At 45.6% G+C, this 22017-nt stretch overlaps 3 protein-coding genes across 3 annotated transcripts in view; 1 reads left to right on the top strand and 2 right to left on the bottom strand.

Annotated features, from left to right (window-relative positions):
• The window catches only part of LOC129769350 (uncharacterized), a 201617-nt gene extending 194327 nt beyond the window's left edge, over positions 1–7290 (top strand). Inside the window, exon 2 of the mRNA XM_055771608.1 lies at positions 7245–7290. The gene's annotated coding sequence lies outside the window, so the exon portion shown is untranslated. The remainder of the gene's footprint in view (positions 1–7244) is intronic.
• Positions 7291–15341: 8051 nt separating this feature from the next.
• On the bottom strand, positions 15342–16739 carry LOC129761202 (uncharacterized). Its single transcript, XM_055758917.1, has one exon. It carries the CDS (start codon positions 16737–16739, stop codon positions 15342–15344), a length of 1398 nt encoding a protein of 465 aa, XP_055614892.1.
• A 169-nt stretch (positions 16740–16908) lies between these two features.
• LOC129761201 (uncharacterized) lies at positions 16909–20775 on the bottom strand. The gene has a single exon (XM_055758915.1). The coding sequence runs from the start codon at positions 20773–20775 to the stop codon at positions 16909–16911; it is 3867 nt and encodes a 1288-aa protein (XP_055614890.1).
• Positions 20776–22017: the final 1242 nt, after the last annotated feature.

Genomic DNA, 22017 nt, shown 5'->3' with positions numbered 1-22017 from the left:
GGCACACTGGCGGTGTTGCTATTTATGTCAGAGAATCAGTTCAATTCAATCTTCGCCTCAACGAAGTGTTTGATGGTAACTGGTTCTTGGGCATTACAGTTGAACATGGCATGAAGATGGGTAATTTTGGTGTTTTGTATCATAGTCCCAGCTCAAGCGACTTGCGTTTTGTTGAAATTTTAGAAAACTGGCTTGAAATGTTCCTTGACTCTAGCAAATTGAATATATTAGCTGGTGATTTCAATATTAATTGGCGTGATGACTACAATTCGAACCATTTGAAGCGTGTATCCGATTTCTTCAATTTGAAACAAACAGTACATGAATTTACGCGCATTTCCAGGCACAGTAAAACTTTAATTGATCATGTTTATTCCAATTTTGATACTATTTACACAGTCACGGATACCAATTTGAAAATAACCGATCATGAGACTTTAATTATCAATATTGTAGATAATCTCGTGGTAAATGAAGATGTTGTGAAATTAAAGTGCTGGAGGAAATATTCGAAGCATGCTGTTTCGAATCTCGTAGTGAGAAGCCTGGATTTTCCATTCGAGGTCGGTAATTTAGATGAATCATCAGCTGTTCTAACTAATACCTTGAAAGAGTGTACAAATCGGCTTGTTACGCAAAAATTTGTTCCTATGAAAAACTCGAACAGCTGGTACAATTTGGATCTTTTACGCCTTAAACGTGAGAGAGACAGATGGTACAAGAAATTTTGTAGAACAAATGATGGAAATCATTGGAATATGTACACAAACGCGCGCAATATATATTCACAGTCGATTAAGAAAACTCGTTGTGAATATATTCAGAGGAAGATTGATCTGCATCAAAGCAACAGCAAGGAGTTATGGAAAATTTTGAAATCTTTATTAAAACCTAGTAATAGCAAACCGCGTTCCATAACTTTTAATGGCACACTTGAACAGTCTGAACAGGCTATTGCATCTAAGTTTAACGATTATTTTGTCAATAGTGTTTCATTGATCAATCAGTCCATTTAATTGGTTGATGAACCTGATGAAATAAAACAGCCGGTTAACAGTAGTTGTAGATTTGAAAGTTTTCACCCAATTACATTAAATGAACTTAGAACTATTTGCTTTTCTTTAGGAAAAACGGCTGGAGTGGATAATGTCAATGCTAGAGTTATTCAAGATTGCTTTCATGTCATCGATCACATCTTGCTGGACCTTATTAATAAATCTTTGCTAACTGGGCATGTGCCTAAGGTGTGGAAGGAATCTTTAATAGTTCCAATTCAAAAGGTTGCTGGAACGATTAAAGCCGAAGAGTTTCGTCCCATCAATATGTTGCACACGCTAGAGAAAATATTAGAAGTAGTCGTTAAAGGCCAGCTGCTGGAATATTTAAATTGCAATGCTTTGCTAATACCAGAACAATCGGGATATCGGGAAGGTCATTCCTGTGAAACCGCATTGAACTTGGTATTAGCAAAATGGAAAGAGAAACTAGAGTGCAAAGAGAATATCATTGCTGTTTTTTTGGATCTAAAACGCGCTTTCGAAACAATTTCTAGGCCCTTGTTGTTGAACACGATTAAGCGCTTTGGATTTACGAGTACTGCATATAAATGGTTCGAAAGCTATTTAAATGATAGAACTCAACGACTATTTTTAATGATACAATTTCGAATCCCCTAGGGAATAATCTTGGAGTACCTCAGGGAAGTGTATTAGGGCCCCTTTTATTTATTATGTATATCAATGACATGGGAAGAGTTTTACGATTTTGTGATATCAATCTTTTTGCAGATGATACTGTGTTATTCATTGCAGCTAATGATTTAGATCAGGTCGTTTTACATTTGAATGGAGATTTACATTCTTTAAGTAGATGGTTGAAGTATAAGCAATTGAAATTGAACATAAGTAAAACTAAATATATGGTAATCTCGCGAAATCGTTTAAATGAAAACGTCTCCATCGTTATTGATAATGAGACTATTGATCGAGTTCGGGACATTAAATATCTTGGCGTGATTATTGATGACAAACTCAAGTTCAACACTCACATTGACAATGTCATCAAGAAAATTGCCAAGAAGTATGGAATCTTATGTCGATTGAAAAACGATTTAACTATTTGCAGCAAAATACAGCTATACAAATCAATCATCTCTCCTCATTTAGACTTTTGCTCTTCCATTTTATTTTTAGCCAATGACACACAAATATCGAGATTACAGCGCTTGCAAAACAAAATAATGCGGTTGATACTAAAATGTAACAGATTCACTTCCTCATCTTTAATGTTGGACGCTCTGCAATGGTTATCCGTGAAGCAAAGGATTGTTTATTTAACTATGGTGTTCATTTTCAAAGTAGTTAAAGGTTTACTGCCTCGATATTTGTGTGATCGAGTTGAAAGAGGAATTGACTTTCATAGTTATAACACTAGAAACGCGAATGAAATAAGAACACCTAATTTCTTGTCATGTGCTTCACAAAATTCGTTGTACTTCAAAGGAATAAATGTGTTCAACTCGATGCCAAGACATATTAAATGCGCAACAACACTTACAGAATTTAAGAGGCACTGTATTTCACATGTAAAAGCTGTGTTCTCTTAACAGCTGAACGAGTTTTTGTTTATTTTTATGACGAAGATCTTTACTGACGAAGTTTTATACGAACGGATAATTTAATGTGGACAATTTTTTTGCAGTTTGTTTTCAATATTTTCAATGAATCTGACGAAGTTTTTGAACGGATTATATTATGTAGATTATTTAATTTTTTTTTAAATCATCTTTTTTAAATTTGTATTGATCTCTATTATGTCTGTCATGATCTTGGTGATGAGGGACTATTTTTATTTTTATTTTGTCGTTCTTATAGTTGTATTAGTTTAAAAAAAATAAATAAAAGTAGTCTACAAAAGTTTGAGCGTCGCGCGCGAGACACAGATATAAAGGATATTAAATTGAAAGTTTTTTTTAAGTGCCGGTCTAGGAATTTTTCGTAAAGGAAATTTTCTCGATTTCTCTGAATGAGGGTATTCAAAGTCAATCTAAAACAAGGCTGGCGGTTGGACTTGTGCTCTGGTGGACCACTTGGCTGCAAGGGCCTCGTCGGGACCGTATCGGCTCTGTGGCGGACATGACTGAGTATTGGCTTTTTTGGACATTGCAATTTTTTGAACTTATATCTGTAAATAAAATCAGTTCGTTTTTCATGTTTGCTAAACTGATTTCAATGTTGAAAAAAAAATAAATTATCTTTTAGATAACTCGTCTTGCTCAAACCTCTGTAGGGGAAGGAGGCGGGACCATCATCATCATCATTTTGCTGCTGTTGCCCCTCGCGAGATATGATTTTGCCGCTAGCTTTTTCTTATTAACCGTTGTAAGACACGGTGTCGCTAATTCACCTTTTGACTCCACAGTCTCGTACACTCGCGTTTTTTTTTCTTCTCGTTTGATGTTCGCGGTGTTACTCCCCGGAAGATGATTTTCACTTTTGGCACTATCGAGTATCTTTTTTTTTCGTGGAGAGTTCGTTCACCGGCACTTGATCAGTCCTTAACACTCTGTTGCACTTTGTGTATTCTTTCAATCAAGTCCACTAAGACACTAAGTTGACCAAGAATTGTACTTCTGCCCTTGTGTGTTGATTTCCTTCTAAACCAATTCGTTGGGTCCAATTTTCGTTCTTTGCCGGATGTTTATTATTTTGAAAACAACTTTCTTTTTCTTCACTAACACGGTAGTCCCATTATAATATCAAATGTAAGTTTCACTGTCAGATTGATTCACTTATATATTGTACTCGATCATGTGGCTCTTTTTTTTTCACTAGTCAGAAATGACACCACTTGCGGTATGCTTTACCGCTGTCACCACATGAGAGGCGTTGCCTAGCGGTCTAGGCAACTGGATTTCTTTTCCGTTCTAACAAGAGAGACAACGACCGTCCTCTTTCGTGTCTCAAAACTCACTGCCTTTTTATTTTTCTCATTCCTCTTAACGAAACCTAATCTTACGATAAGCTCCCCGCTATCGTAACACCAAAACATAAACAAAAATTCCTATCTTAAAACTAGACGCTATAAATCACACGATCCTCAAACAGGATCGTGCAGGAGAAATGTATTTATTTATGTTCGGGATCGACCCGAGCTTATCGTAAACTAGACCTCACACGGGTCGTGCAATAAAATGTTTCCCTATCTGAAAAACTATGAATCATATGATCGTAAAAGAAACGGATTTATTTATTTATTCTGGATCGTTCCGACCTTATCTTAAAACTGACTCACACGATCCTCACTAAGATGCGTGCGATAAAGATGTTTTATGTTTATTCAAGATCAACCAGACCTATCTATTTATTTAGGCTCGAGCCTATTGATAATTTTGGGTATACAAAACCCGTCTGGTTTTTTGGTTGCTGCACTCCAACATCTCCGTGAAAGGCGTGAGCCTCCATGGCGAAGGAGATTGGAGCAACGGATCCTAAACAAGCGCGCCGCAATTGGAAGACTGATGGCGTACAAAAGAGGCAGCAGATCGGTGAAATTATGTCGCCAAGTTGCTGTGATCATGCGGCCTACTGAACTTCGCCAGCTGGGAGCTCACCAGCTGACGGAAAAACTCGACACACTGGTACAGCAATTGAGCGTCCTAACTAAACGGCTGAAACGTTACTCTGACTCTGCAAAGCGCCAGGAACAAAATCGGATGTTCAGAGATAACGAAAAGGCGTTCTACGACCACATAAGCGACGAGAAGCCCGACTACCGCGAAGGTTTGCCAGATATTAGCGATGTGACGAACTTCTGGGCTGGTATTTGGGAGACCCCAGTACAACATCGCGACGGGCAAATGTGGTTAAGACGGGAGGAGGAGAGTTGTGGTGAAATTGGAGAGATGCCAGCTATCATCGTCGAAGAAAACGATGTCCGCGAAGCCTCGCGGTACCTGAGGAACTGGGCAGCACCGGGCCCCGATGGTGTTCAGAACTTCTGGCACAAGAAGCTAACCGTCGCACATCCAAAGATAGCTGAGTGCTTCAACAATGAGTGCTGAATTCGCCACCCGTGGCGTCACATTCCTCCTCCCGAAAGACAGCAACACATTGAACCCATCAAAGTACAGACCGATAACGTGCTTATCGAGTCTGTACAAGATATTAAGCAGCATCATAACCGCCAAAGTTTCTGCTCACTGCGAACAACATCACATCATCGCAGAAGAGCAGAAAGGATGCAGGAAGAATACGCATGGCTGCAAAGACCAGGCCATCATCGACGCAGCCATCGTCGGCCAGGCGGTTTATAACCAGCGGAACCTAAGCATGGCCTACATCGATTACAGGAAGGCTTATGACTCCATACCTCACTCGTTTCTCGTCCGGGTATTGGAGCTCTACAAAATTGATCCCGTCGTCGTTAGGTTCCTGCAGCATGCGATGAGGCAGTGGAGTACGTCTCTGCACCTTAGTGATGGGGAAAATGTGTTGCAGTCTAGAACGCTGCAGATAAAGAGGGGGATATTCCAAGGCGACTCTTTCAGCCCGCTTTGGTTTTGTCTGGCACTGAACCCCCTCAGTAGGACGCTCAATAGAAACGGTCATGGCTATAAGATAAGGTATGGGGATGGCGCCAACGAAGAAGTGACCCATACCTTTTACATGGACGATCTCAAGGTCTACGCTGATTCACGTCAGCGTCTAGGTGTAGCTATCCGGGTTGTCGAAGATATAAGCAGGGACATCTGCATGGAGTTCGGCCTCGACAAGTGCCGCTGTGTCCACCTGCTGAAGGGACAACTTACCGAATCCGGAGGCTACGAGGTCTATGACGGCGAGTTTATACAAGACATGGTTCGTGGCGAATCCTATAAATATCTTGGATTCCGACAGCTCACCGGGATTCGCCACTCAGACATCAAGACGGAGCTGTGAGACAAGTTCTTGAGTCGAGTGAACTGTGTCCTGAGGACTTTCCTCAACGCGGGGAACAAGGTACGCGCGATCAACACATTCGCGGTTCCCCTGCTGACCTTCAGTTTTGGTGTAGTCAAATGGAGCAAAACTGACCTAGAGGACCTTGAGAGGAGGATGAGGAAAGCATTTAAAGAGGCCGGAATGCACCATCCTCAATCGGCACTGGCGAGAGTTTCACTGCCACGCAAAGAAGGGGGACTTGGAATAGTCGACATATCTGCACTGTGTGTTGCCCAGGTACGACAACTGCGCGAGTACTTCGCAGAACGCGCCAACCAAAACGCGCTATACCGGGCTGTCTGCGCCGCTGACAGAGGATACAGCGCTCTGCACTTGGCGCAAGCGGAGTACCAACTAAACTGCAATCTGCAGACAGTGGAGGAGAAGATTGCAGCTTGGAAGCAGAAGGCAGTGCATGGTGCCCGCCCCCATCAACTGGACCGGCCACACGTCGACAAGGCCGCATCTAATCTGTGGCTAACGCGTGGTGAACTCTCTTCAGTAGTAGAAGCCGACATGATAGCCATCCAGGACAGGATAATGCCGACGAGAAACTGCAGGCGGTACGTCTGGCATCAAGACGTTGATGACATTTGCCGGATGTGTCATCAGCCAGGTGAAAACATAGAGCACATTATGGGAGGCTGTCCCGTTTTGGCCAACGCAGCCTACACCGAGCGCCACAACAACGTGGCCCGTATTGTTCATCGACAACTGGCGCTCCAATGTGCTCTACTGGAAGACAACGTACCAAACTACCGGTACCTGCCTGCACCTGTCCTGGAAAATGACCGTTTCAAGCTGTACTGGGATCGCACTGTTCTGACCGACCTCTCGATCCACCACAACCGCCCAGATATAATGGTTTACGACAAGAGCGACCGCAAAGTCACCATCATCGATGTCGCTATTCCACTGAACCAGAATCTGGAGGAGACCCACGGTCGCAAAATCTGCAAGTACCGACCATTGGCCGTGGAGCTCAAGGAACTGTGGGGGCTAAGGGAGGTCCCAAGAATTGTTCCAGTCGTTCTCTCTGGAACTGGAATCGTCCCGAAGACACTTCTGGAAGCGCTAAAGGTGTTGAACATGGAGAAGGAATTGGCCGGCATCCAAAAGTCGGTCATCCTTAGCACCTGCGCGATTGTCCGACAATTTCTCGGCCAGGACTGAAACAGGACGAGCATGCAGATACGTGCATTCCGCAGAGCCTAGTCCCCCTTTGGCATTCAGAAGCCGGGGGCAGGTGAAAATTCTGGCTAGGTTCGCCTAGTTAAGAAGTGAGATAAGTCTGCTAAAAAAAAAAAAAATTGGTTCTCAAATGGGGATCAACACTAGGGTAAGAGCCTGCCCATTGGTCTCAAATGTTCCTATCTCACGCCTCCACGAAGATCATATGACGACATTTTTAGATCGGGCCAACCCGCTGTCTCCCGGGCAAACCCGCTGTCTCCCGGGCAAAGGAGATACACCCAGAAAATGGAGCTACGTTCACGAAGAATACTTAGAATGCGATCGCCCGAGGAGGGTCCCCGAACTGGAGCTGGTCCTGGAACGGGAGTAAGAGCGAGCGGCCAGCGGCTGGAGGGCGAGGTGCAAGAGCGGGCCACCAACCGGGTTCAACCCGAAGAGCTACCGCCACACGGAAACAGCAGCCATCGACATCACCCAAGAAACACTGCGCCTACGAGGCGTGTTGTGACTGCCAGACGGCAGTCGTCCACACTCGTGGGTACCACTAGGCGCCGGATCATGTGGACACACTAGGCGCCGGATCATGTGCTTTGGAGACGGACATGAGCGGTCGCCCTCGAATACTCGCAATGTTCGAGGAAGCGTATCCAGAGTTCGTCGGGAGGCTTGATCAGAACGCGATGAACGCGAGGCGTAGAGCGATGAAGGGTGTGTCACATCAAATTGCATCACGGAAAAAACGCTGTAGAAATTTAATTTTTAGGAATTATATCTTCTGCTTTCGCTTATAATCAGATAAGATTGTATAGATCACGTTGGCCATGCTTCACTGTCAATTTTTCGTAAATTTGGAAAAATGTCGTCGAACGAAAAAGAGCGTCGTGAATTAATCCTGTGCACTCATTTCGAGAATCCGGAGTTGTCACATCGGGTCATCGGTAAGATGCTGGGAATCGTCCAATCCACGGTCAGCAGAGTACTAAAACGATACTTCGAGAACCTAACCATCGACCGGAAGGTGAAGAACGGCAAAAATGGATGCTCCGTCAGTGAAAAAGATCACAAGCGCGTAGTTAAGCAGTTTAGACGTGATCCGAGAAGTTTGGTCCGGGATGTCGCCAATAAGCTGAATTTGTCAAGTTCATTCGTCCAGCGGACCAAGCAGCGGGAGGGCCTGCGTACATACAAGGTTCAGAAGGCTCCTAACCGCGACGAAAGGCAAAACATGGTGGGTAAGACGCGAGCCCGGAAGCTGTACACCGAAATGCTGACGAAGCCACATTGCCTGGTAATGGACGACGAAACCTACGTCAAAGCGGACTTTCGTCAGCTGCCGGGCCTGTTGTTCTTCTCCGCAGAGGACAAATTCAGCGTTCCGGAGGAGATTCGCAAGCAGAAACTATCCAAGTTTGCCAAAAAGTACATGGTGTGGCAAGCGATCTGCTCTTGCGGAAAGCGGAGCGCCCCCTTCGTGATGACCGGCACGGTAAACGGGCAGGTTTACCTTAAGGAGTGTCTACAGAAGCGCTTACTACCACTATTGAAGCAGCATGAGGGCCCGACCATCTTCTGGCTGGATCTCGCTTCGTGCCACTATTTAAAGGACGTGTTGGAGTAGTACGAAGCCAACGGGGTCACCTTCGTGCCAAAGAAAATGAACCCGCCCAATGCGCCGGAGCTTCGCCCAATAGAGAAATATTGGGCGATTATGAAGCAGTCCCTCCGGAAGAACCCAAAAGTTGTCAAATCAGAGGCGGACTTCAAGAGAAAATGGATTTCTGTTAAAAAAAAAACTACAACCTGACGTTGTACAGAACCTTATGGACGGGGTAAAGAGGAAGGTGCGAGCATACGGGCTTGGGCTCTAAGTATGAATAAAAAGAAAATGCCAAAAGTTGTTTAATAGTTTTTATTTTACTATCTAAAATTTTCAAAAGAATCGGTCTACTGGGCGAATTTCTACAGCGTTTTGTCCGTGATGCAATTTGATGTGACACACCCTTTAGTACGCAACAACATGCTCTCCCAAACGCAAATCGACGAGATCAAGCAGCAGGTGCAGAGAGAAATAAGCTCCAGGAACAACAGAGCAAGCGATGTGTCGAGACGAAGTTCAGTACGGCTGAGCAATTCATTCGCGAGTGGGGCACGCGAATCAGCACCAGTGGAGGCCACAGTACAACAACCCCCTGAGCCGGAAGACCCACAGCCAGATCAACAACTACTACGCGATCTGGTCTTCCACTACGACGAGGCGATCTCACAGTTCCGCGACACAGACCCATTGTCGCGCCCCAGGATCCCGAAGTTGCAGCATTCCCGCAGGCTGACAAGTGCAGTAAAGCTCATGAACGAGCACGTTCTTCCGCTGCACTTGGTTGATGCTGAGAACATGGAGGAGCTGCAACTGAAAGTTTACTGCGCTGCTGTGGCGACCGTATTAGGCCAAGAGGCAGACTGCTCCAACATCTCCGTGAAAGGCGTGAGCCTCCATGGCGAAGGAGATTGGAGCAACGGATCCTAAACAAGCGCGCCGCAATTGGAAGACTGATGGCGTACAAAAGAGGCAGCAGATCGGCGAAATTATGTCGCCAAGTTGCTGTGATCGTGCGGCCTACTGAACTTCGCCAGCTGGGAGCTCACCAGCTGACGGAAAAACTCGACACACTGGTACAGCAATTGAGCGTCCTTACAAAACGGCTGAAACGTTACTCTGACTCTGCAAAGCGCCAGGAACAAAATCGGATGTTCAGAGATAACGAGAAAGCGTTCTACGACCACATTAGCGACGAGAAGCCCGACTACCGCGAAGGTTTGCCAGATATTAGCGATGTGACGAACTTCTGGGCTGGTATTTGGGAGACCCCAGTAGAACATCGCGACGGGCAAATGTGGTTAAGACGGGAGGAGGAGAGTTGTGGTGAAATTGGAGAGATGCCAGCTATCATCGTCGGAGAGAACGATGTCCGCGAAGCCTCGCGGTACCTGAGGAACTGGGCAGCACCGGGCCCAGATGGTGTCCAGAACTTTTGGCACAAGAAGCTAACCGTCGCACATCCAAAGATAGCTGAGTGCTTCAACAAGGTGCTACGTGACCCACACAACCTTCCTGAATTCGCCACCCGTGGCGTCACCTTCCTCCTCCCGAAAGACAGCAACACATTGAACCCATCAAAGTACAGACCGATAACGTGCCTATCGAGTCTGTACAAAATACTGAGCAGCATAATTACCGCCAAAGTTTCTGCTCACTGCGAACAGCATCACATCATCGCAGAAGAGCAGAAAGGATGCAGGAAAAATACGCATGGCTGCAAAGACCAGGCCATCATCGACGCAGCCATAGTCGGCCAGGCGGTATATAACCAGCGGAACCTAAGTATGGCCTACATCGATTACAGGAAGGCTTATGACTCCATACCTCACTCGTTTCTCGTCCGGGTATTGGAGCTCTACAAAATTGATCCCGTCGTCGTTAGGTTCCTGCAGCATGCGATGAGGCAGTGGAGTACGTCTCTGCACCTCAGTGATGGGGAAAATGTGTTGCAGTCTAGAACGCTGCAGATAAAGAGGGGGATATTCCAAGGCGACTCTTTCAGCCCACTTTGGTTTTGTCTGGCACTGAACCCCCTCAGTAGGACGCTCAATAGAAACGGTCATGGCTATAAAATAAGGTATGGCGACGGCGCCCACGAAGAAGTGACCCATACCTTCTACATGGATGATCTCAAGGTCTACGCTGATTCACGTCAGCGTCTAGGTGTAGCCTAGGTAGTGCGGACTGAATCAAAACGGCTGTCAAAAAAGATCCAATTGAAATGTCAAAAGAGATCCAACGATCAGGAGTGTTATTTTTCTTATGATAATCAACACTATAAAAGAGGTATTATTGTCAAGGGCAAAAATAATTAAAATTATAAAATGAACGAACTACAATTTTCCGTCAATTGTTCAATTAACCATTGCATCTCTGAAAGAGCATCTCAGCCTTTCACTGAGCAACGCATTTTTAATGTCCCCTCTCTTTGACATAGCGTTTTTCCGAACGAAATAAAAACAAACGAAGTCAGAGTCACGTAAATGTTTACTCCTGCGTTTTGAAAATATTCGATTAAAAGTGGAAGGAAGAAATGCCAGATGATTTTTAAAAAAAGTCTGTAAAAACATGTGAATGTCTGTTAAAATGTGGAAAAGTCTGTAAAAGTGTGCAGATCTATAGAAATGTCTTTTAACGTTAATTTTCACATATTCATCAATACTTTGTACATCGCGATGCACGTAAGATTGTATTTTTATATATATACAGCCATTCCATGCCAAACAAATATAGTGGTTCTCAGATTTTCGTCGAAAGTGGTAATTTTGTTCTTTATCGCAAAACATTAGCCTTTTTTTTTCCAAAATATATATTTTTATCAAGGCTCATATGGCGTTAGCCTAACGGGGCCGGGAGTTCAATACTTTGACAATTTTTCTTATTATCTATGTTAGTAATATGTAACCGATTACTCGCGGTTGGCTCGAGGTTAGTATTACAAGTGTTTTCGTAATTCGGATGTTGCTGTCTCCAATGCTCTGTACGTGTGCCCGACTCGGGATACTTCCTATTGGGATGCAGCTGACCCTTGATCAGCAACGCCCCCCTAGTCTGTACCTCATATCTAGCGTGGTGCGTCTTTCTCGACTCGAGGAATCCAGGATAGAATGGTCACTAACCGGCGCAATCATCAGTTCATGTAGAGTTGTCATGAGCGGTACAACCTTTGGCTCTTGTTGAATCATCAGTGGACTGCACAACCTTTGGCCCGTGTATCTGTAAAGAGTGTGTGTATGTATTGCCGCGACTAAGTAAAAGTTTATCGATCGGATAGGAGGGATATAAAACGGGGACACAACGAAGGAAACATAATTAAACGTTGACATCGGCGTTCCTGAGGAACAGGTATAGATGAAGCAGAAGATCAGGATCACGGCTACCTAAGATATCCCGGACGGGGATATCCGATTGTCTGCCTTGTGCTCTCAGTGCTCTAGAGAGCTGAGAGCGAGCAGCATGGAACCGGATACACGACCAGACAACATGCTCGATGTCGTGGTAGCCATCGCCACAATCACAAAGATTGTTTGCTGCGAGCCCAATGCGATAGAGATGCGCGTTTAGGTTGTAGTGATTGGACATAAGCCGAGATATCACGCGAATGAAATCACGACCTACATTCAATCCCTTGAACCATGCACTCGTCGAGACCTTAGGGATAATCGTGTGTAACCAACGACCGAACTCATCTCCACTCCACATGCGCTGCCAACTTACGAGCGTGTACTGACGAGGAATGTGGAAAAATTCATTATAAGCAATTTGCCTTTCAAAAAGTGTGCCTTCTAAAGCGCCCACCTTAGCTAGCGAGTCCGCTTTCTCATTCCCCGGAATCGAGCAATGAGAGGGAACCCATGCTAAGGTAATCTTGAATAATTTTTCGACCAAAACACTCAATAGTTGTCTTATTCTTGTTAGGAAATAAGATGAGCGTTTATCAACTTTCATTGAGCGGATTGCCTCTATTGAGCTGAGACTGTCTGAAAAAATAAAATAGTGGTCGATGGGCAATGTTTCAATGATCCCCAGTGCGTAGTATATCGCACCCAGTTCAGCGACATACACGGAACAAGGATCTTTGAGTTTGAAAGAGGCACTGGAATTTTCATTGAAGATGCCGAAGCCAGTGGACCCGTTTATGTATGAACCGTCAGTAAAGAACATTTTATCAGATCTAACTTTCCCATATTCTGCCGAAAATATCGGCGGAATATAATCGGAGCGTAGATGATCTGGGATTCCATGGATTTTTTGTCGCATGGACAGATCAAAAATGACAGAGGAATTGCAAAAGTATGGGAAGAAAACTTGGTTGGAGATGCCTGGTGAAGGGTGCACGTCGTGGGTAAGGTACTCATGGTATAAAGACATAAAACTTGACTGAGGAATCAGTTGGAGTAGATTTTCGAAGTTATCAATCACCAATGGATTCATGATCTTGCAACGGATGAGAAATCTGTAGGATAATTCTGTGAACCGAAGAGTAAGCGGGGGTACTCCTGCCAAAACTTCGAACTTCGAGACTCATCGTATGTGTCGAATGCAAACACCCCATGGCTATACGCAGGCAACGATGTTGTATTCTCTCCAGCTTGAGAATATGAATCCTGGCAGCTGATCGGAAGCAAAAACTGCCATATTCTAACACTGATAATATCGTTGTTTTGTATAACTGAATGAGGTCTCCTGGATGGGCACCCCACCATGTTACGGTTATTGTTTGGAGAAAATTGATTCTTTGCTGGCATTTCTGTTTCAAATACGCAATGTGTATTCCCCAGGTACATTTAGAGTCAAAATATACTCCAAGGTATTTGAAAAACATCGAGTGCTTGATCGTTTTGCCGGATAGGTGAAGCTGGAATTGGGCGGGTTCGTGCTTCCTAGAAAAAACGACCATTTCAGTTTTCTCCGTAGAGAATTCGATACCCAGCTTGAGGGCCCACGTGAACAGATTGTTCAGGGTATCTTGCAACGACTTTTGCAGAACGACGGGATTAGTACCCGTGATGGAAATAACTCCATCGTCTGCAAGTTGTCTCAGCGTGCAGTCTCTAGTTAGACAATCATCTATATCATTGACGTAAAAACTGTACAAGAGGGGGCTTAGGCAGGAGCCTTGTGGTAGGCCCATAAAACTGTATCGAGAAGATTTCAAGCTGCCATGATTGAAAAACATGTGCTTTTCTGACAGTAAATTTTACAGGAAATTATTCAGAATTGGTGAAAGTCCACGATTATGAAGTTTCTCTGAGAGAATTTCCATGAAAACTGAATCAAATGCCCCTTTGATATCGAGGAAAACGGAAGCCATTTGTTCTTTGCGAGCAAATGCGATTTGGATTTCAGAAGATAGCAGCGCCAGACAATCGTTCGTCCCTTTACCGCGGCGGAAGCCAAACTGCGTATTTGACAGCAAATTGTTCGCTTCAACCCACTTGTCCAAACGAAGTAGAATCATTTTCTCTAACAATTTACGAATACAGGATAACATTGCAATCGGCCTATACGAGTTGTGATCGCAAGCCGGCTTGTTGGGTTTTCGTATGGCTATCACTCTCACTTGCCTCCAGTCATGTGGGACAATATTCAGCTCCAGAAACTTGTTGAACAAGTTCAGCAAACGCTGTTTTGCCAAGTCGGGAAGATTCTTCAACAAGTTGAATTTAATCTTGTCCATCCCAGGAGCTGAATTGTTACATGAGAGGAGGGCAATTGAGAATTCTACCATCGAAAAATTCTCATAGTTGCATTGTAGCGGAATGTCGCGTACGACGCTTTGTGCAGGAACGGAATCGGGACAAACCTTTCTTGCAAATTTGAAAATCCAACGGTCAGAGTATTCCTCACTTTCATTTGTATGGTTCCAGCCACGCATTCTCCTAGCCGTATTCCAAAGAGTGCTCATAGCGGTCTCCCTTGACAAACCATTGACGAACTTTCGCCAATATCCACGCTTTTTTGCTTTAATCAGACCTTTTAGTTTGGCTTCTAGAGCTTGTGTTTCAGCGGATTACCCGGATTGTCCGACGCGAAGGCTTTCTTAACGGCACTAATGGCCTCTGGGCCTAAAAACGTGAATGCCACTTGATTATACGAACAATTTTTCCTTTCGCTGGTGCAATTGAACCGGATTGTTCAATTGCATACACGTGATTATGGGAACTACCGCCCAAAACGAACTGTGATCCGTCTCGCTCTCCTTTTCACTAAGGACGGGCTGAGAAACCTGGGCACAAGTTTCACTAAGTTCGGAACTATAAAACAACCGGCGGACTTCGACCTCAATGGACTAGAGGAATTTATCGGATTGAAAAACGGAAGATAGATTTTATTTACCGTCTGTATTCTTCGGAATTCTGACTTAGACTATATTTATAACTCTCGGCCATATGCATTCTACATGGCTGAGTTTTAGATCGTTTTCATTTTGGTAACGTAACGTAGGTAACAGATAGCATTAGCTATTCAAGAAATTCACTTTAGACAAATTCAATTTCAAGAGAAATTCATTTTCATTTTAGAACAATATACTAATCATTCCGGCCACCTTAAAATAGTCACGTATTTTAATTACTATACGGACACTGCTGCGTACGAATCGATGAACTGACTGCGGTCCAAGATATTGGGTGATTGATGGGCTGCTCATTGCGAGTTCGGTTACCATCATAGGGACCGGCTGGATTCTCAACGTCGTTCACGTTTGATGGCATTGGAAGAAGTGAAAGTTTGACGACAGGACGGACAACATTGTCTGCAGATGCCGTCTTCAAGGTGACGACTCTAACGATACCATCATGAGCGGGATGAATCTTCGTTATGCGACCCAACATCCACTGGGCTGGGGGAAGGTTGTCGTCCTTAATGATGACTAGTCGGCCCACTCGGATGTCAACGGGAGGTTTGATGCCTTTTGATGAACGGGCTTGCAGCTGCTGTAAATACTCGGTGCTCCAGCGCTTCCAAATTGCCTGGAGTCGTTTTTGCATCAGCTGCCAACGGTTGAGCTTGTTGTCTGGTAATTGCTTGTAGTCGGCTTCTGGAATCGATTGCAGGTTCGAACCGACTAGGAAATGACCCGGTGTAAGAGCCTCTAGATCCGTTGGGTCATTGGACATCTCAGTTATGGGCCGTGAGTTGAGGCACATTTCGACCTGGGCGAGCAGGGTCAGCATTTCTTCGTGGGTGACGGTTGTATTACCCACTTCCTTCAGAAGATGACTCTTCGCCGATTTCACCGCCGCCTCCCACAGACCACCAAAGTGAGGTGCGCGCGGTGGAATGAATTTCCACCTGATTTCTGCATTAGCGCACCAGTCGAAAATGAGTTTTCGGCTGCTGTCGTCCGTTTTAAGCATTTTAAAGAGATGATGCAGCTCGTTGGCGGCTCCTTTAAAGTTTGTAGCATTGTCTGAATGAAGTTCACAGACCTTGCCACGTCGTGCTATGAACCGCTTCAGAGCAGCCAGGAATGCTGCTGTGGAGAGATCGCTGACGAGCTCCAGATGTACGGCCCGCGTTGAGAAGCACACGAATAAAGCGATGTATGCTTTGACTGGTCCTGCTCTACGGTGTGGACCACGTAAGAGGATCGGGCCGCAATAGTCGACACCGGAGACTGAAAATGGCCGCGACGGTGTCACTCTGGAGTTAGGTAAATCTGCTGTTGCTTGCTGGATCAATACCGGTTTTCTACGGAAGCAGGTATGGCACTGGTGGTACACTTGACGCAATAAATCTCTGCCTCGTAGAATCCAGAACTTCTGTCTGATGGTGGTCGTCATCAGCTGCGGTCCGGCGTGCATTAGAGTTCGGTGGTAGTGATCAGCAAGCAGGTGTGCCAGTCGGTGTTTACTCGAGATGATGATTGGATGCTTCATTCCTTCGGGAGAGTTGGAGTCTTGAATACGACCACCAACCTTGATGAGGCCGTCCTTGGAGAGCATTGGATTGAAGAATTTCATAGGTGATGTTTTGTCAACTGGTCGTCCATTGCGTAATGCTTTCAGCTCCGTCGGAAACGTTTCACGCTGGGATAGTTGACACAGAACATGTTCAGCGTCTTGAAGATCGGATGCAGTGAGATGTGTGTGTGGCTCACATGGTGTCTTCGAGGATGCCGCACAAGCCCCATCAGGATGTTTTTTTGGCAGCTGTTGCGTGCAGTACACCCATGTACCGCAGGAAGTATGCCACGGCCTTCCGTAGCTTAGTATACGACGAGAAACAGTTGAACAACCAATCGCACAGTTGATCCGTGGGAGATATGAGTGCCGCCAGGCACACTTTACATTCTTCGACGACAGCCTTGGAGGATGCCACGGAATCGACGAGTTGGCTTGGCCAATGTTTCTTGGTCTGCTTGAGCCAAGCAGGCCCGGTCCACCATCGCTCTTGGTGAAGAAGTTCGGCTGGAGTGAGGCCACGGGATATATCATCGGCCGGATTGTCCTTTCCTGGCACGTGGTACCATGGATGACCAACTGTCGCAATTTGAATTTTGGACACTCGGTTGCCCACAAAAGTTTTCCATCTGTTGGGTGATGCTTTCAGCCATTGAAGCACGGTCATGGAGTCTACCCAGAAGAAAACAGGAAAGTTAGATTTAAGCGAGGCAATTACCTTCAGGAACAGGTCTGTAGAGAGAACTGCAGCACAGAGTTCCAAGCGGGCAATGGAATGGCGGGTCTTCAATGGCGTGACCCTTGATTTTGCTGCAAGCAGGTGGACGACAACGTTCTGGCGTTGATCTTCGGAACGCATGTACACGCATGTACCGTATGCCCTTTCGGAGGCGTCTGAGAAGAAGTGCAATTCGAAGCTGGTAGCACCGGCCACCGAAACGAATCGGGGGATGCGAACATCGCTCACCAAGTTCAATTGGTAATGAAATGCTTTCCATTCATCTTGGATCCTTGTCGGAAGTGGATCGTCCCAAGCGTAGGAATTCTCATCGTTGTTCTTCAATGCCCACAAGCGCTGCATAAACTGCTTGGCTGTTGAAATTACCGGACCGGCAAGGCCCAATGGATCGTAGATCTTGGCAATGTACGACAGTACATTCCGTCGGGTGAGTTCGACTGCAGGAGGTGTAAGTTGGATCCGAAACCGCAAAGTATCGGAATGCGGTTCCCATATAAGTCCGAGTGTAGACACCGACTGCTCGTCGGCGAATTCGTAAACCGGCTGAATTGCCAATTCCTCCGATGGTATTTCGGCTAGGACTGCCGAACTGTTGGAGGCCCATTTCCTCAACGAAAACCCGGCGGATTGCAACATAGCACTGAGCTGTCGACGGAGTTCTACGGCTTCTTCGGGTGTAGATGCACCGCTGATGAGGTCGTCCACGTAAAAGTCTTCGAGGACGGCCTTTTTGGCCATCGGAAATTTCTCGCCTTCATCTGTAGCGAGCTGTACGAGAGTACGTGTGGAGAGAAACGGCGCAGAAGAGGTACCGTAGGTAACGGTCTGAAGCTCGTACGTGGAGATTGGATCCGTTGGCTTCTGTCGAAAAAGTATTCTGAGGAGTGGTTGATCGTTGCGACAAACTGCAATCTGACGGAACATTTTTTCAATGTCCGCCACAAGACCGATTGGTTTTGTCCGGAAACGCAATTTAATTGACTGAAGATCCTCTTGAACGATTGGCCCGACAAGCAGAAAATCATTGAGGGAACTACCAGACGACGTACGGCAGGACGCATCAAATACGACCCGTACTTTCGTGGTTGTACTGCTGGCTTTGAATACGGGGTGGTGTGGTAAATAGTAGTGGTAAATGGAGTTGTCCACCGGATCCTCGAGCCGTCGCATATGGCCTAGCCGTGAATATTCTTCCAAGAACTCATGGTAGGCTTCCTTTACGGATGCATCACGTTCAAGTTTTCGCTCCAAGCATAGTAGACGTCTTTCGGCGATTGCACGGGATTCACCGAGTTGAATGTAAGGGTCCTGTGATTTGGGAAGAGACACTACATATCTCCCGTCGGATTTTCTAGTCGTAGTACCCTGATATAGCTCCTCGCAGGCGATCTCCTTAGCAGAATAGATTCGGTCGGACTGCAAGGATTCGAGCTCCCAGAACCGTTCCAAAAGAGATTCCAGATTTCGAGTGGTGGCGATGTGGCAAACCGGAGTAGTTGGTGGAGTTGTGCCGTAGCATCGACCGATTACAGCCCACCCGAAGACAGTCTCGAATAGTACTGGACATCCTTTCCCGAGGATTATTCTACCACTCATAATGTATTCGTGGAATTGTTCGATTCCGAGTAACAGGTCGATAGGACTCGACACGTTGAATGCAGGGTCAGCTAATGGGAAGTTTGACGGGATTTTCCACATGGATATGTCGACATTTGACGTGGGAAGTTCAGAGGTTGGATTCGGTAAAACCAGGAACTCTAACTTGCTGGAAAACTCGTTGTTCTTGGAGTGGATAGTGGAGATGACAGACTGGGTAACCGTCACTGTTGTTTCACCGATGCCAGCGATGGGAACACGTACTCGATCTGACTGTAGACAGAAACGACGAGCCAGCTTCTTTGAGATGAAGTTCGACTGCGAACCAGAGTCGATTAATGCTCGAGCAGAATGTTGTCTTCCAAATCGATCCTCGAGCCACAGCGAAACAGTGGACAGGAAAACAGTTGATGGGGAACTGCTATGAGCAGGAACGCTTACTTCGGGAACCAAAATACCCGATCCGTGGGAATTTGCTTGTTGTGTCGGGTACTGGGGTGTTGACTGTGCTGCAGGGTCGCTCGAGGATTTGTGCAACAGCGTATGGTGGCGTTTGTGACAATGACGACAGGTGTACTTGGAGTCGCATCTCCGTGCGATATGCGACGATTTGAAGCAGTTCCAACAAAGTCGCTTCTGGGAAATTAGTTCGCGGCGCTGCTCAACGGTCATTCTTTGAAAGGCTGAACACTGAAACAATAGATGCTTCTCCGGGCATGCAATGCAGGATGGTGGACTTGGACGCGAACTTGCGGTAGCGGAGTTGGCAACCGCCTTCGTAGTGGGGAGCTTCTTGCTGAAGGAATGGGGACCGGCCACCTTGGCTGGTGCTGCTTGAGAACGATGTTGGATCTCTGTTGACACTGTTTGCAGAATCCGAATTCGCTGGTAGAGAAACTCGATACATGCTTCGTACCCAACATTATCCGACTTTGCTGCATACTCCTCCCAGGCTCTGAGGGTAGCAGGGTCCATTTTATAGGACAACATACAAATCAGTGGAGTGTCCCACGTTTCCACCAACTCACCAAGCTTCGCCAGTGCCTTCACATGGCGTTGAAAATCGTCTACAAGATGATGAAGATCCTGTGCAGATTCTTTCCGGATTGGAGCGAGATCGTGTAGTGTACGATACAACTGTTTTGTTAAAAACCGCTTGTTATCATAGCGCTTTAGGAGGGCTTCCCAGGTGATGACATAATTGGCTGCCACTATATCCACCGTCTCGTAAGGCGTACGTGCCTCACCCTCTAAAGACTGGAGCAGGAACTGCAGCTTCGCTACCAGTGGAATGTCCTTGACGTCATGTACCATCGATTTGAAGGTGTCACGAAATCCCAGCCACCGTGAATAGTCGCCGTCAAACTTCGGCAGATCTATTTTGGGCAACCGTAGGTGGAAGCTAGTAGGTTGAGCTGGAGCTGCATCGTGTACATTGATGGTTGAGTTCAGGTCCAGCAATCGCCTGTTCATCAACCATCCCTTGGTTGCACAGTATCTACTCTGGAACTGGTGGCGTTCCTGGAGATGCTTCACTAACGGGGCGTCTCCATTGTCCATCCTTTCAATTTCGGATTGAACCTTCAAGCAGTCCCGGAAAGCCTGGTCGAGTATCTCCAGCCACACTGGTACTTGTGGGAAATCTCGTTCTTCCTCGTAATTATCCATGAAGGCTTCCACTGTCTCGAGTGTTGAAAGTAATGACCGTCGAACAGTTAATTTGTCTTTCAACTTTTTATCCTTCACTTTCATGGTGGCCATCTCCCGACGTTGGCGTTATTCGAACGACCACAACAACGAAAATAGATCCACAAACGCGACGGAACGTGGGTGGGACGGTACGTAAAACTTCTTCCCGTATAGTCTTTTTCTTCGACTCTTTCCCGACGAGGATGTGTCGGTCACCAAGGAATTTCGAAAAAACACTGCACAGTTACCGAATTGCTAAACACGGTGCACTACTTGCCCGAGCAAAGGATATAAAGCGTCCTTTCAATTGCGATCGATCGATCGAACAACGTATCGATCCAACAATGCTAGCGTAGCTTGGCTTGAGTTAAATCGCGAGAAACAATAGATATTGTTCACCTTCACAAAGGGTCAAAGTCACTACTTAGTCTTCGACACTGAACAATTGCAATCTTCTTTGCTAATTGTCTCGAACAACGGATGCACTAACAATGCCTATTGGTTTCACACATCGCGTGCAAAATGGCAGATTCCACACCGAACCTTTGTTCTTGACAAACGTGGCCACAATCACTTTTTGGTCCCCGGAATGTCCTTCGCATCCGGCTCGAAGGACCAATGTTTCAGCGGATTACCCGGATTGTCCGACGCGAAGGCTTTCTTAACGGCACTAATGGCCTCTGGGCCTAAAAACGTGAATGCCACTTGATTATACGAACAATTTTTCCTTTCGCTGGTGCAATTGAACCGGATTGTTCAATTGCATACACGTGATTATGGGAACTACCGCCCAAAACGAACTGTGATCCGTCTCGCTCTCCTTTTCACTAAGGACGGGCTGAGAAACCTGGGCACAAGTTTCACTAAGTTCGGAACTATAAAACAACCGGCGGACTTCGACCTCAATGGACTAGAGGAATTTATCGGATTGAAAAACGGAAGATAGATTTTATTTACCTTCTGTATTCTTCGGAATTCTGACTTAGACTATATTTATAACTCTCGGCCATATGCATTCTACATGGCTGAGTTTTAGATCGTTTTCATTTTGGTAACGTAACGTAGGTAACAGATAGCATTAGCTATTCAAGAAATTCACTTTAGACAAATTCAATTTCAAGAGAAATTCATTTTCATTTTAGAACAATATACTAATCAGCTTGGTACTTTCGAAACCATTCCACTAGTCCAGTTTTCCGGAATTTTTTGAAAGCGGATGATTTTGCAAGGTAGACCTTTGAACACTCCTTGTCCCTCCAAAGTGATGGAGGACGACGTCGGAAAGTGGTAGCAGGAACACGTTTCTTTTGAGCT

Source organism: Toxorhynchites rutilus, chromosome 1 (genome assembly GCF_029784135.1).
Source record: "Toxorhynchites rutilus septentrionalis strain SRP chromosome 1, ASM2978413v1, whole genome shotgun sequence".
In the NCBI taxonomy this organism is placed as follows: Eukaryota; Metazoa; Arthropoda; class Insecta; order Diptera; family Culicidae; genus Toxorhynchites; species Toxorhynchites rutilus.
Note: the sequence above shows the minus strand (reverse complement) of the source record. Positions and strands in the feature narration are given on the sequence as shown.